Genomic DNA, 12,136 nt, shown 5'->3' with positions numbered 1-12,136 from the left:
AATGGTCTCCAATGCCACAGCCCTGATTACAGTGTTCTTAGGCAGAATTGTGAGTGATCCCACTCCCTTGTATGAAAAGCAGCCCCACACATGACTGGTCTCAGGATGCTTTAATGTTGTCATAACAAAAAGATTCATGGTTACACTCACTCACCTTTTCTTCTCCAGACTGTCATTCTTTCAGATGTTCCAAACAGTCTGAAGGGGGGTTCATCAGAGAAAATAATTTTACCCGACCAAACCGATCTTGTAGCTCAATCCTGTTTCGGACATTGTCCTGGCACTTGCTGGATTTTCTTGTGTGCCCTAAAGTCTTCTTTAAAGCAATTAAATCTCTCTTTGAATTTCTTCACGATGCAATAAATGATTGATTTAGGGGCAATCTTACAAGCAGTAATGTGCTTGCCAATAAAACCCTTTTAATGCACAGCAATGATGACTGCACGTGTTTCCTTGGAGATAATCATAGGTAACAGATGAAGACAATGATTTCAAGCATCAGGTCCCTTGTCAAGCAACCAGTCTGTTATAATTCAATCAGCATGACAAATTAATAAAATCAGCCACCTTGTCCTCGATAACACGGTCTACTGAGTTATCAAGAAGATCACTGAAATTATGTAAGTAGGTCATTTTGTAATAGGGCTGAAATTCAGTGTACTTGGGGTTTTTGTAATCATGTTTATGGTAACAAATGACTGCAATTTTTTGCAATTCATCTGATTACTCTTCATAGTAATCTAGAATTAATACAAATTGCCACTATAAAAACCAAAGCAGCTGTGTAGAACAGAGGTGGAGCCTTGTGCACATGACTGTAGCGGTCCTGAGAATTGGGTTCTGCAACCCAGGAAATAGCTATGCAGAGCCTCATCTTGGATGGATTGGAGATCAGCATAGTTGACTTTCCGCTCCATTCATAGTCCATGAGACTGCTAGAAATAATATTATTATTATTTATTTGTATAGCGCCATTGATTCCATGGTTCTGTAGCCAAGCACTGCTGTGCTTTGCTTTCTCTAGCACTCTCATATGCTCACTTTTTGATCCTTTCAGAACAGGACTCTGTTTCCTAGTTGCAGAGCACCATTTTCAGATTTTCAGGATTGCCGGATGTTCCAGCAGTTTGATCCCATTCCCCCTCAGTGGTCATTAGATTATTTCCTGTCCAATGGATTGTGGATAATTTTCTATATTGGGAATAACCAATTATGTATTGAGGAGCAATTAATAGGTAAGGCATAGCCCAGTGGAATAGACAGAGATATTCTCCTGAGGCTATGTAACTTGTACATATTGTTTCTGAAATAGAATATCTAGGGTGGCTCAGTTGTTAGCACTGCAGCTTTGGGTTCAAATCCAACAAGGACAACATCTGCAAGGAGTTTGTATGTTCTCCCCGTGTTTGCGTGGGTTTCCTCCGGATTCTCCGGTTTCCTCCCACACTCCAGAGACATACTGATAGAGAATGTAGATTGCGAGCCCCAATGGGGACTGTGATGTTAATGTCTGTAAAACTCTGTGGAATTAATGGCACTATATAAGTGAGTAAAATAAATAAATACATCTCGGTATTGTTTGGTGGCACCATGCTGTAGCACACTTCTTAGTTCAGAGCCACAGTGACTGTGTGTGTGCTGCTGTACAAGCTCTGTGTCCATGGCAGGCCTATTATCAAGTTTAGACTTTTATCTCTTCACTTTCTTTTTTTTTTTTTTTTTTTTAATTACATTTTGAACTCCATAAGGCTTTTACTAAACTGAAGTTTAATACTGACATAACCATGTTGGTAATCATTTTTCTATTAGGAGATAAACCAGCTGACTTTCCATATGCCTCATATACATTTTTGCAATACATTGGTATGGCGGCTATAATACACTTTGCCCCAATATGATTAATAAGACGTTACGGAAAAATCTATACTTTTGCTGGCACAAAGAAATGTATTAATGAAGTATGGACGTTTTAGACCTCTTAAAACCACCTTAATCTCAAATATTACTTAACCCTCTTTCCAGCAATGAATGCTTCATAATTTTTCCTTTTGTTTCAAATCTTTTCTCATTTCTTTTAAAAATACATGTTTGACTAAGAATACTTTTTTGCTTCACCTATGTATGTTCTTGTACAAAGGCTGCCTTGTCCTTTTTTTCTTGTTTTGCACACGTACATATGTGATAGTTTACGACTATTGGAAATGTTCCTTTGTATAGAATGAAATATCATATCACATGTTCTACCTTATTTTGTATATCATTCAATGAATCGCTTTTTAATCTAAAATAAAAAAAATAGCAGAACTTAAATGATACTATAAATTAGTAAATCGGAATTTACGATAGTTTAGCGTAGTGTACCTTCATGAGACTAAACAGTAAAATGCTCCTTTAGGACCGTGCTCCCAATATAACTCCCTATGGACTTACACCTCTATGACTGCGTGTTAGGTAACGTGTGAACTCTCACGTGTAATGTATAGCAATGCAAATTGTAAAGTAAATTTGAGCAGCGCGTTCATGTGAAGAGCATATCATGAAGCGGGATGTCGCTTGTTAGTGTAGGGAGACTTATTAATTTTTAACCATAATAATAAATTACACAGCCGGTACAAATAATTTTCATGTCCTCTTAGTTTGATAAGAATGGGCCACAACCACCCAAATGAAACACATTTTTTGCATTACGCTCAACCACTACCTGCATATCCCCAAATTATCTTATATTCTTCAGAATTGACAATGTTTCCAAGTTGGCTGGAAATCAAACCCATAATGCAAAGAAACATATTTTCTCATGTCTCTTGGACAGGAGTCAAGACTTATCAAAGTGTTTCACATGAGTAAATAATCCACCCCATTTCTCAGAGAATTGCAGTTTGGCACCTTTTTGCATGACTGAATAATTCTTTGCAGCATAGCCGTATCCTCCAGGGTGAAGATTTGGCTGGTCTACAGTTATGAAGAGGATTTTCCTGTTCAGGAGTGCCTTAAGCATTCTGGCTTTGTTATACTACACCTTTCTGCATTGTGGTCTACGTTTCAGCAGAGGCAGGTTTAGGTTATGTCAGTTGTGGTGCTCAATGCAAGACAGGTTTTTGGACCTAAAGCTTGAGTTTATAAATGTCGACTTTGCCTAACTTTATTGCTATTCAGTGCAGCAGTTATCCTTCAATAGTTTATTAAACAGGTGAAGAAATAGTCACAAATGGTAATGTTTTTCAAGAGCAAAACTAAGACCACAAGGTGTGGTCTACAGTGACTTTGGTATAGTCCAGTGTTAAAGAAGCATTAACACCTGGTAATATAGAGTTTTCTTGGTTGCTTCTTTAGGGGTGACAGGAATCATGGATTTAATGCTGCCATCTGAAGGCTAACACTAAGAATACATATTAGAAAAAAGTTGACTCCAAAACAAGTTAAACCTGGGCAGCCAACACACAACTATTCATTTTAGCTTTGTGTCAATCGGAGGCAGACATGGGTCTGAGTCTCAGACCTGTCTTGGCCTTGGTTAGATTAAGAACTAACTTTTTTTTTCTTTAGCGACCTCTCCATCTGGTGAAGCTCTGAGGGGGGGTGAGGGGCGGTCACCTTTCTATCTCCTTCTCCGGCTCTGAGTGTTCTGGCATTCGGCAACTTCCTTTCTCCTTAGTTTTTTTTTCCCACCTTTCACCTTAATGAGGAGATTGCTCTCCTTCCATCCTTTATGTACTTCGGCTCTCATCTCTTGAGATCTTAAACAATCTGACTTGTCAGAGTTGTGCAGCTCTACTCTCCAGTTGGATGCCTTGTGGCTCATCCTGGTATGCTCTGGCAGAGGTCAAACTGCCTCTAGGGCTAGCAATGTTCACTGGTTTCGATGTAAAAATTTTGGAAGATCGGGTTAAACTAGGGCTCCTCTGCCAGGGCACGACTCACTCCTTCTGTGGGGTAGAAGCCTCCTTGGTCCTACGCCTCCAGGTATCTGTTCTTCTATTCTATTGGTCCACTACTTAGTCTTCAGTCAACATCTTTATGGAGCTCTTACGTTTGCGTCTAGGGATGCAAGTCTTAACAGAAGAGTACTACAAGCAGCGATTGCTATTCTTCCTTCTGCAGTACTGATATTGGTTTTCCCTTCTCAGGGATAGCTTTAGGATTTCCCATGGTTCCGAAGTGCCCAAATGAAGCTTTTTGGTACTCACCATAGAATCTTTCTCGTAGCCTTCATTGGGGGACACAGCACCCTCCCTTGTTTGGGAGTTCTTGGTTTTGATCTTCCTTCTGCTTTTGCACTAACTGAATAGCTGGTTGTCAGATGCCCAGGTTGTAGTGTGTTGGGGAGGAGTCACCTTTTTTTCTAAGATGTATTAGTGTCAGCCTCCAGGTGGAAGCATAAAAGCCATGATTCCTGTGTATACTAATGAAGGTTAAGAGAAAGATTTTACAGTGAGTACCAAAAATCTTCCTTTAGCTATGTTTATATCTATATATTCGCAAAGCTCCTAATTAATACACTAAATGTGTCCATGGGGCTCTATTTACCCAATAAATGCCAAAAGTGTCAGCCTGCAAAAAACAAATTCTACATAATATATATTGTTTATAGTAGTAAAGTTTCTCCTTAACAATTTTATGTCTACAGTAATTTATGCATCCCTGATTTACACTATACCATAATATCCTATTAAGTGATCGTTCTTCTTTTGTGCTTTTAGATGCAGTCTTTGCCTTTCAGTTGCGTAACCCAGTTCATAATGGACATGCACTACTGATGCAAGATACCCACAAGCAGCTGCTGGAAAGGGGTTACCGACGACCAGTACTTCTACTTCATCCATTGGGAGGATGGACAAAAGATGATGATGTGCCCTTGATGTGGCGTATGAAACAGCATGCTGCTGTACTTGAAGAAGGTGTGCTCGACCCCGAGACAACAGTGGTAGCTATCTTTCCTTCACCAATGATGTATGCTGGTCCAACAGAGGTGTGTTGAGTAATCATTCCTTATAGTCATACCTGCATATACCTATAGTATGTGTTCCCTGTTATTAAAGAGTAGGGAAGTTGGTTTAACACTGTTATACAAGGCTTTGAGTGATTACCACGACTACTGCTGAAACATCACTTACCTTTTGATGGGATAAAAATAGTAAGCTGCATGCAAGCTTTATTTATTTTTATGACTTTTTAAGGTCACTTTCAACTTTGTTCCCCCATTAAGCATTAATAAATTGCAAGTGCCAATTGGCTTAATTGGCACAACTAACAATCATTTTGACTTCCTTAGTAACTTTCTCGCAATTCTGTTAAACAATGGATCAGTAACACCTGAGTATAGTTTCTGTAGCTCCTTAGTCAGCTGCCAGTTAAAGGCAAAAATTTGAAAGCAGTTATATCCTAATTTCCCTGCGTCATCTTTGGAGAAAAGTAATGAAAAACATAATCCCTCAATGCTAGCTGTTTTTTCCAATGACTTCAGACAAAGTCTTGCCAACATAGTCTCTCTTTTTGCCAAAAAATAACAATAATATAAAACCCATCCCTCGCTTTAATCATTTTCTTTGGGTCACAGAAAATACATTATGCCATTTTTCTATAAAAGAAAATTATTTACAGGCTGTGTGTTTTGTTTTTTTTTTTTGTTTGTTTTTATTCCTCAACTTTGACTGTGTTAAACCGTACTACATCATTAGTATACTGGATTTTATCCTGATTGTAGACCTAGGAGACATTAGTTTGATATATGTGGGGCCCTTATATACTTTGTCCATCACAGCTGTTCCCGATGTGAGCAGCAGTAATAACTAAATCAGGCATGGGAAATGCAGATTCTTCATAGCTTCCTTGCGGCTCATGAAATGGCTAACTAGGGGTGTCCAACCTTTGGCCCAGAAAGGCTATGAAAGTGGCCCAACACAAAATTGTTGTCTTACTATCGCAATATCACCTAAAATAAATTCATTTACTCCTTCGCTTTTTGTAAAAAAAAAAAAAAACAGAAACTGTAGTGATAATGCCAGTTTTGCATAATCATTGCAGTTTCCTAGGGAAGACGGACATTTTGTGACATTACTGTCGTGACCAAAGGTCCTTATGTGGCCGAAGACCATTGCTTTGCCAGTGTGGCCCTGAAGTACCAAACGGTTGGACACCCTTGGGCTACACATTCTTTGTTAATGGTCTCTTAGAAAACCTCAGGGTTTTTTTTTTCCTTACAGCTGCCATGTTCTCTTTTCAGATTTTAATTCTACTTATGGCGTTAAAAACCGATACTGAGGGATAGAGTTGTTGCTAGTGTCATTTTATTCATAGTCACTTTTGTATCAGACACCAAGATTTCCCTAGCTTTTATTTTTGTTGTTATTGTGAAATTGCTACTGGTTATATTAAATGCCAGATACCCAATCGCTTTAGTTTCTACATTGTAACTTTAGTTTTGTTCAGAAGTTACATTTCATACAGTATGTGCATTTCTAGCCAAAGAAATAGGCGTTACTGAGGCTTAGATCTATGGAACATACTGCACCACATGGATTAAAATTCTTACACGATTTATTTGTATTGCATTGATAAGATTTTTGGCAATAGTCAGCTGGGCAAATTGTTTATACAGCCTCAGTAAATGTCTATTAAGATTAATCTCTAAAGCCAAACTGGAAGACTCTCCTGTGCCTCTTCTAAGTCTAAGGACAATAGGCGTTAACAAGATGACTATTACGGCGAGTTTTCCAGCCAAATTCTGAAATGCACAAAAATGTCGTAAAAGACCTTTATATTCCATTGTATATACTATGCATACTTAGCCCTAGATCAAGACTACAGTAATCTATATAATTTCCTTGATTGGTGGGGGCATGTTTATCTGCATGGTAGACTTTTTCACATTTCTAAGATATTCTTATGTCGTCAGTATTATTATGTCGGTATTTTCTGTATTCAGTAATCTGATATGTAGTATTTTTAAAACAGACGTGGAGATATTTGAGGTCTGGATATTATATAGTATGATTTAAATTGGTTTTTCATTTAATGCATGTTCACATATGCAGGCTGGAAACTGCTGAGGGTTTGCTAAGATTGTATATGCTTTAGGAGGTGTATGGCCCTTTTGGCCTCTTGATTGCTTGCTATAATACACCATAGAAGATAACATGCCTCAGCCTGAAGTCCTCGCTGTTTGTGTTAGACGATAACCCAAACTGAATATAAAAGTTCCCACCTCCTCATCTATGGAAGGTATTAATGGGTTATACAGGACTATTTATTTTTTTTACTACGGGCCTAAGAACTAACAGGCAGGTAATTGCTACCTATCAGCCTGTTGTGCCCGGAATCGATCTCTACCAGCACAGAGCAGTTACAGACAGCTCCTGCTTGCGATTCAGCAGCTCCCGCTGATGTCACATTGACAGAGCAGCTGCTTCTCTTTCGGTCTGCTCTGTTGACAGGGCTGCCCATCTGTGGGGTGCTGGCTTTCAATCCGCATAATGCTGGAAGTCATGCCCCGTCGACAAAGCAGCCCGGAAAAGCTGCTCTGTTGACGTAAAGCAGCTGAATGGCTGGCAAGAGTGGTTTGGTGAGCGGTCAGTGACCACTCTAATCTGGTGTCGGGTAGAACAGGCAGGTAGTTGCCTCCGTTAAAAATTACCTGCCTGTTAGTTTTTAGGCCCATAGTAAAAAAAAAAAACAATAAAATCGTTCTGGACAACCCCTTTAAGTCTACAAAACTGGAAATGAATAAAATTAGGTTTGTCCACCATTTGGCCTATAAACTAGGCATATTAGCGAAAATTGGTTGTCCATAGCACACTACCTTTGCACATTAAACATTTGGATGCAAAATTTACCAGGCCAATGAGTCCATATGTGTTTCGCACTTAAAGGTAAAAAGTTATGACTGCTTCCCAGAGGTTCTTCAAAAAAAAATATTCCAATTTATTCCATCAGAGGCTTACAAAGTGTATGACAATTTGACCTGATTTGATGTCTTTGTCTAGTAGTTAATATTCCATCCATGGTACGACAATTAAAACTGAGTGCTTCCTCCAATTGCCGCTGTTCCTCTGATTTGGGGAATTGTTTTTTTCCTTAAATCTTCCTGTGCCCTTTCATTCCAAAGTTATGCCCCAATTACAAAGATGCCAGTTCTCAACCATCTGGGCATATCCCAGAACTTCTCTGTGGGCGTTTGATATCTGTCACCTGGCATGAAGTTCTATGGTATACGCCCAGCTGGTAGACGAGAAAACCAACACACCTATTACTAAGGCTATTTGATACCCCACATGGACAATGTCTCCTTGTACAGTAGCTTAAACAGTAGAAACAATTATGAATATTTAGCCAATACCAATAAAAACTTTCACTATTTTATTTCAGCAGCATTTAAAAAATCTGAAAACTATATTCATATAAAAAGTGATGCAGAAGAAAATCACTGCACTAAACCACAAGTTTTGGACAGATACTTGTCCTTCATTATGGTATATGTAAACTGTAACCAAAATCTTTCCTTACATACAAAACTAGTAGTCCCTACCTCTTTATGGCTGTATGCAACAATTGGTTAAACTATTCTGTTGCCAGACCACATCGTAATTGACAGTGGAATATTTAGTGAAGACCAATTGTTCGCCATGGCAGGAAACTGTTTATATCCAATTCCACATACTAATATAGTGAATAAAATCAACTTTGGATCAGAGGGGCACAGAAAAACTGTTGCAGAATTAGTGGGACACAGGCAATTGGATGAGGTACTCCATATAAATTAAAAAATCCAGGGATAGTGTCATCTTTTTACTTTTAAACTGTCATATCCAGGATGGTCATCAGATCATGCGATATACACAAGATTTCAGCTGATAACTGGACTGGGGAAAAAAAATAACAGATCACATTTTTCAGGAATAGTAAGAATCAGTCATCGTCTGCAACTATTTCATGTATTTAAGGGTTTTCAGCCTCTGAATGTAAAACAAGGATGTTCTCATCTGCTGAAAGCAAAAAAAAGATTCAGAGGGATCAAAATTTCTGGATACTCTGTTGTCTCTACTATGTGTACTGCAGTAATGAGTGATGTCTTTCATGAAGTCATATTTAGTGTTAGCAGTTGAATTGTACATGTAACAGAACAGATTGTCTGTGAAACTACAGGTCCAGTGGCACTGCAGAGCTCGCATGGTGGCAGGGGCTAATTTCTACATTGTCGGTAGAGATCCTGCGGGAATGCCTCATCCAGCAAATGGAAAGGATCTGTATGAGCCTACACATGGTGCCAAAGTACTCACCATGGCTCCTGGGTTGATCTCCCTGGAAATTGTCCCATTCCGTGTGGCTGCCTATAACAAAAAGAAAAAGTGTATGGACTACTTTGAAACTGCACAGTAAGTTACTCTTTGTATGTCCAACACAGACCGAAAAACTGAATTTTGGATCAAGGTGTCTCAGTGGTGATCTTTAACATGTAATATGAGATCAATATTTTGTGGTTTCCTCTTCTAAATCTTCTTTGGATTGGCAAAGTGTAATATCTGATAATACCAATGTGAAAGCGATTGCACATCACGGCAGAAAAGTTTTTGTTTTCCCCTCCCCCTCTCCATTTTGCATGTGCTGACGTAATAAAATCCTGTTATTTTGTATCACGGTGTCTGGGGCAATACATTCCATCCCTCGGCCTGTGGAATGAACGAAGGCACACCCAATGCTATGCCTGCTATCCTCTTACCTTAACAACAGCTGGCTTTACCATAAAAGCATGTTTGGGAGCATTTAGGTAAATGGAAAGTAACATAATGTAGTTTGCAACCCTGATATTCCATGTTGGGCTTGTAAATTATAATTGAAGCTACAGAAGACATTCCAGAAATATTGTGTGGTGACAGATATATTATGAAGAAGAATGAGGTAACAGCATAACTGATCTGGCTCCCATTTTCTTTAATCTAAAAAGCCTTTGCACAATCATCCAGCAAAATAGCCTTTCATGTGGGAGAGCCTATTTCCAGTTCATGTGGTCAGACCACCATTACTGAGATTTGGACAGCATTCCATATTCCTCCCATTGTTTGACTTACATGTAGTCTATAGTCTTGTTTCAGGAATTGCTCGGCGCCCACGTTAAACAGGTGCTTTAGCTACTTTTAACATGAATATGTTTGTCTCTGATCCGCCAGACTCTTCAGAGGATTACAGAGATTTAGTACTGTATCTGCCTGAACAACTTGGTAACTTGATTAGGAGGAAGTAGAACTGAGGCAATTTGGAAATTGGGAATTGTTTTGTGATGTAACAGTGGTATTCTTAAACAATGTTCATTTATCTGTGGTTTGATCCAAATTTATTTATTTTATTTTTTTTCTTTGAGCCATGGTACACTACATGTTAGAGAGCACCCCAAAATGTGTTAGTCAGATAGTTCCTGCTTGTATAAGAAAACAATCACAGCAATAGAGTACACCAGTAAAATGATTAATTTCTACCCCACTAGTGACCACTGTTTTCTGTGAACCTTGAGTAGGTAGAGATGGACTGTAAAAATGTTCACGCGAGTCCTATTATTTCTACATGATAACAAATTGTGTATTATAAATGGCTTCCACATTCTATGTGCAATGTTAGGGTTTCATTCTCTATAGCAGTCTATCTCTATTACACAAGTCTCTGCCAATGTAAAGAGGCCAATTTGAGCAGCAAACGTGGGTCGGGTCCTGAGGCATGGGTTACACCAGTTTTATGCATACTTAAAAGTGGTTTTAAAGGAAGCCTGTCAGCAGTTTCATGCTGCTTGAACTACAGGCAGAAAGAAATTCATACACGTTCCTCCGTTACATAGTTATGTTTTCCAAAGTACCACTACAGTGTTTCAAAGAAAACCATCTTAAAAACCCTCCATATACACCGCTCCCCACTGACTTCTACCCCTCCAGCCTGTTTTGTCAGGTCTCTTCTTATACATACAAAATATATATATATATATATATATATATATATATATATATAGTACAGACCAAAAGTTTGGACACACCTTCTCATTTAAAGATTTTTCTGTATTTTCATGACTATGAAAATTGTACATTCACACTGAAGGCATCAAAACTATGAATTAACACATGTGGAATTATATACTTAACAAAAAAGTGTGAAACAACTGAAAATGGCTTATATTCTAGGTTCTTCAAAGTAGCCACCTTTTGCGTTGATGACTGCTTTGCACACTCTTGGCATTCTCTTGATGAGCTTCAAGAGGTAGTCATCAGAAATGGTTTTAACTTCACAAGTGTACCCTGTCAGGTTTAATAAGTGGGATTTCTTGCCTTATAAATGGGGTTGGGACCATCAGTTGTGTTGTGCAGAAGTCTGGTGGATACACAGCTGAGAGTCCTACTGAATAGACTGCTAGAATTTGTATTATGGCAAGAAAAAAGCAGCGAAGTAAAGAAAAACGAGTGGCCATCATTACTTTAAAAAATGAAGGTCAGTCAGTGCGAAAAATTGGGAAAACTTTGAAAGTGTCCCCAAGTGCAGTTGCAAAAACCATCAAGCGCTACAAAGAAACTGGCTCACATGAGGACCGCCCCAGGAAAGGAAGACCAAGAGCCACCTCTGCTTCTGAGGATGAGTTTATCCGAGTCACCAGCCTCAGAAATCGCAGGTTAACAGCAGCTCCGATTAGAGACCAGGTCAATGCCACATAGAGTTCTAGCAGCAGGCACATCTCTTCAACAACTGTTAAGAGGAGACTTTGTGCAGCAGGCATTCATGGTAAAATAGCTGCTAGGAAACCACTGCTAAGGACAGGCAACAAGCAGAAGAGACTTGTTTGGGCTAAAGAACACAAGGAATGGACAGTAGACCAGTGGAAATCTGTGCTTTGGTCTGAGGAGTCCAAATTTGAGATCTTTGGTTCCAACCACCGTGTCTTTGTGCGACGCAGAAAAGGTGAACGGATGAACTCTACATGCCTGATTCCCACCGTGAAGCATGGAGGAGGAGGTGTGATGGTGTGGGGGTGCTTTGCTGTTGACACTGTTGGGGATTTATTCAAAATTGAAGGCATACTGAACCAGCATGGCTACCACCGCATCTTGCAGCGGCATGCTATTCCATCCGGTTTGTGTTTAGTTGGACCATCATTTATTTTTCAACA

At 39.1% G+C, this 12,136-nt stretch overlaps 1 protein-coding gene across 1 annotated transcript in view; it reads left to right on the top strand.

Moving 5' to 3' along the window:
- Positions 1-12,136, top strand: part of PAPSS1 (3'-phosphoadenosine 5'-phosphosulfate synthase 1) — a 132,894-nt gene that overhangs the window by 103,356 nt on the left and 17,402 nt on the right. Inside the window, exons 10-11 of the mRNA XM_073639675.1 lie at positions 4,701-4,969; positions 9,142-9,371. Of these exons, the coding sequence (XP_073495776.1) occupies positions 4,701-4,969; positions 9,142-9,371 (499 nt within the window). The remainder of the gene's footprint in view (positions 1-4,700; positions 4,970-9,141; positions 9,372-12,136) is intronic.

The sequence above is a fragment of the Phyllobates terribilis genome, unplaced genomic scaffold (assembly GCF_046119375.1).
Source record: "Phyllobates terribilis strain yellow unplaced genomic scaffold, ASM4611937v1 Scaffold_1__5_contigs__length_1240528914, whole genome shotgun sequence".
Taxonomy (NCBI): Eukaryota; Metazoa; Chordata; class Amphibia; order Anura; family Dendrobatidae; genus Phyllobates; species Phyllobates terribilis.
The sequence above is the reverse complement of the archived record's forward strand: the minus strand, read 5'-3'. Positions and strand labels throughout refer to the sequence as shown.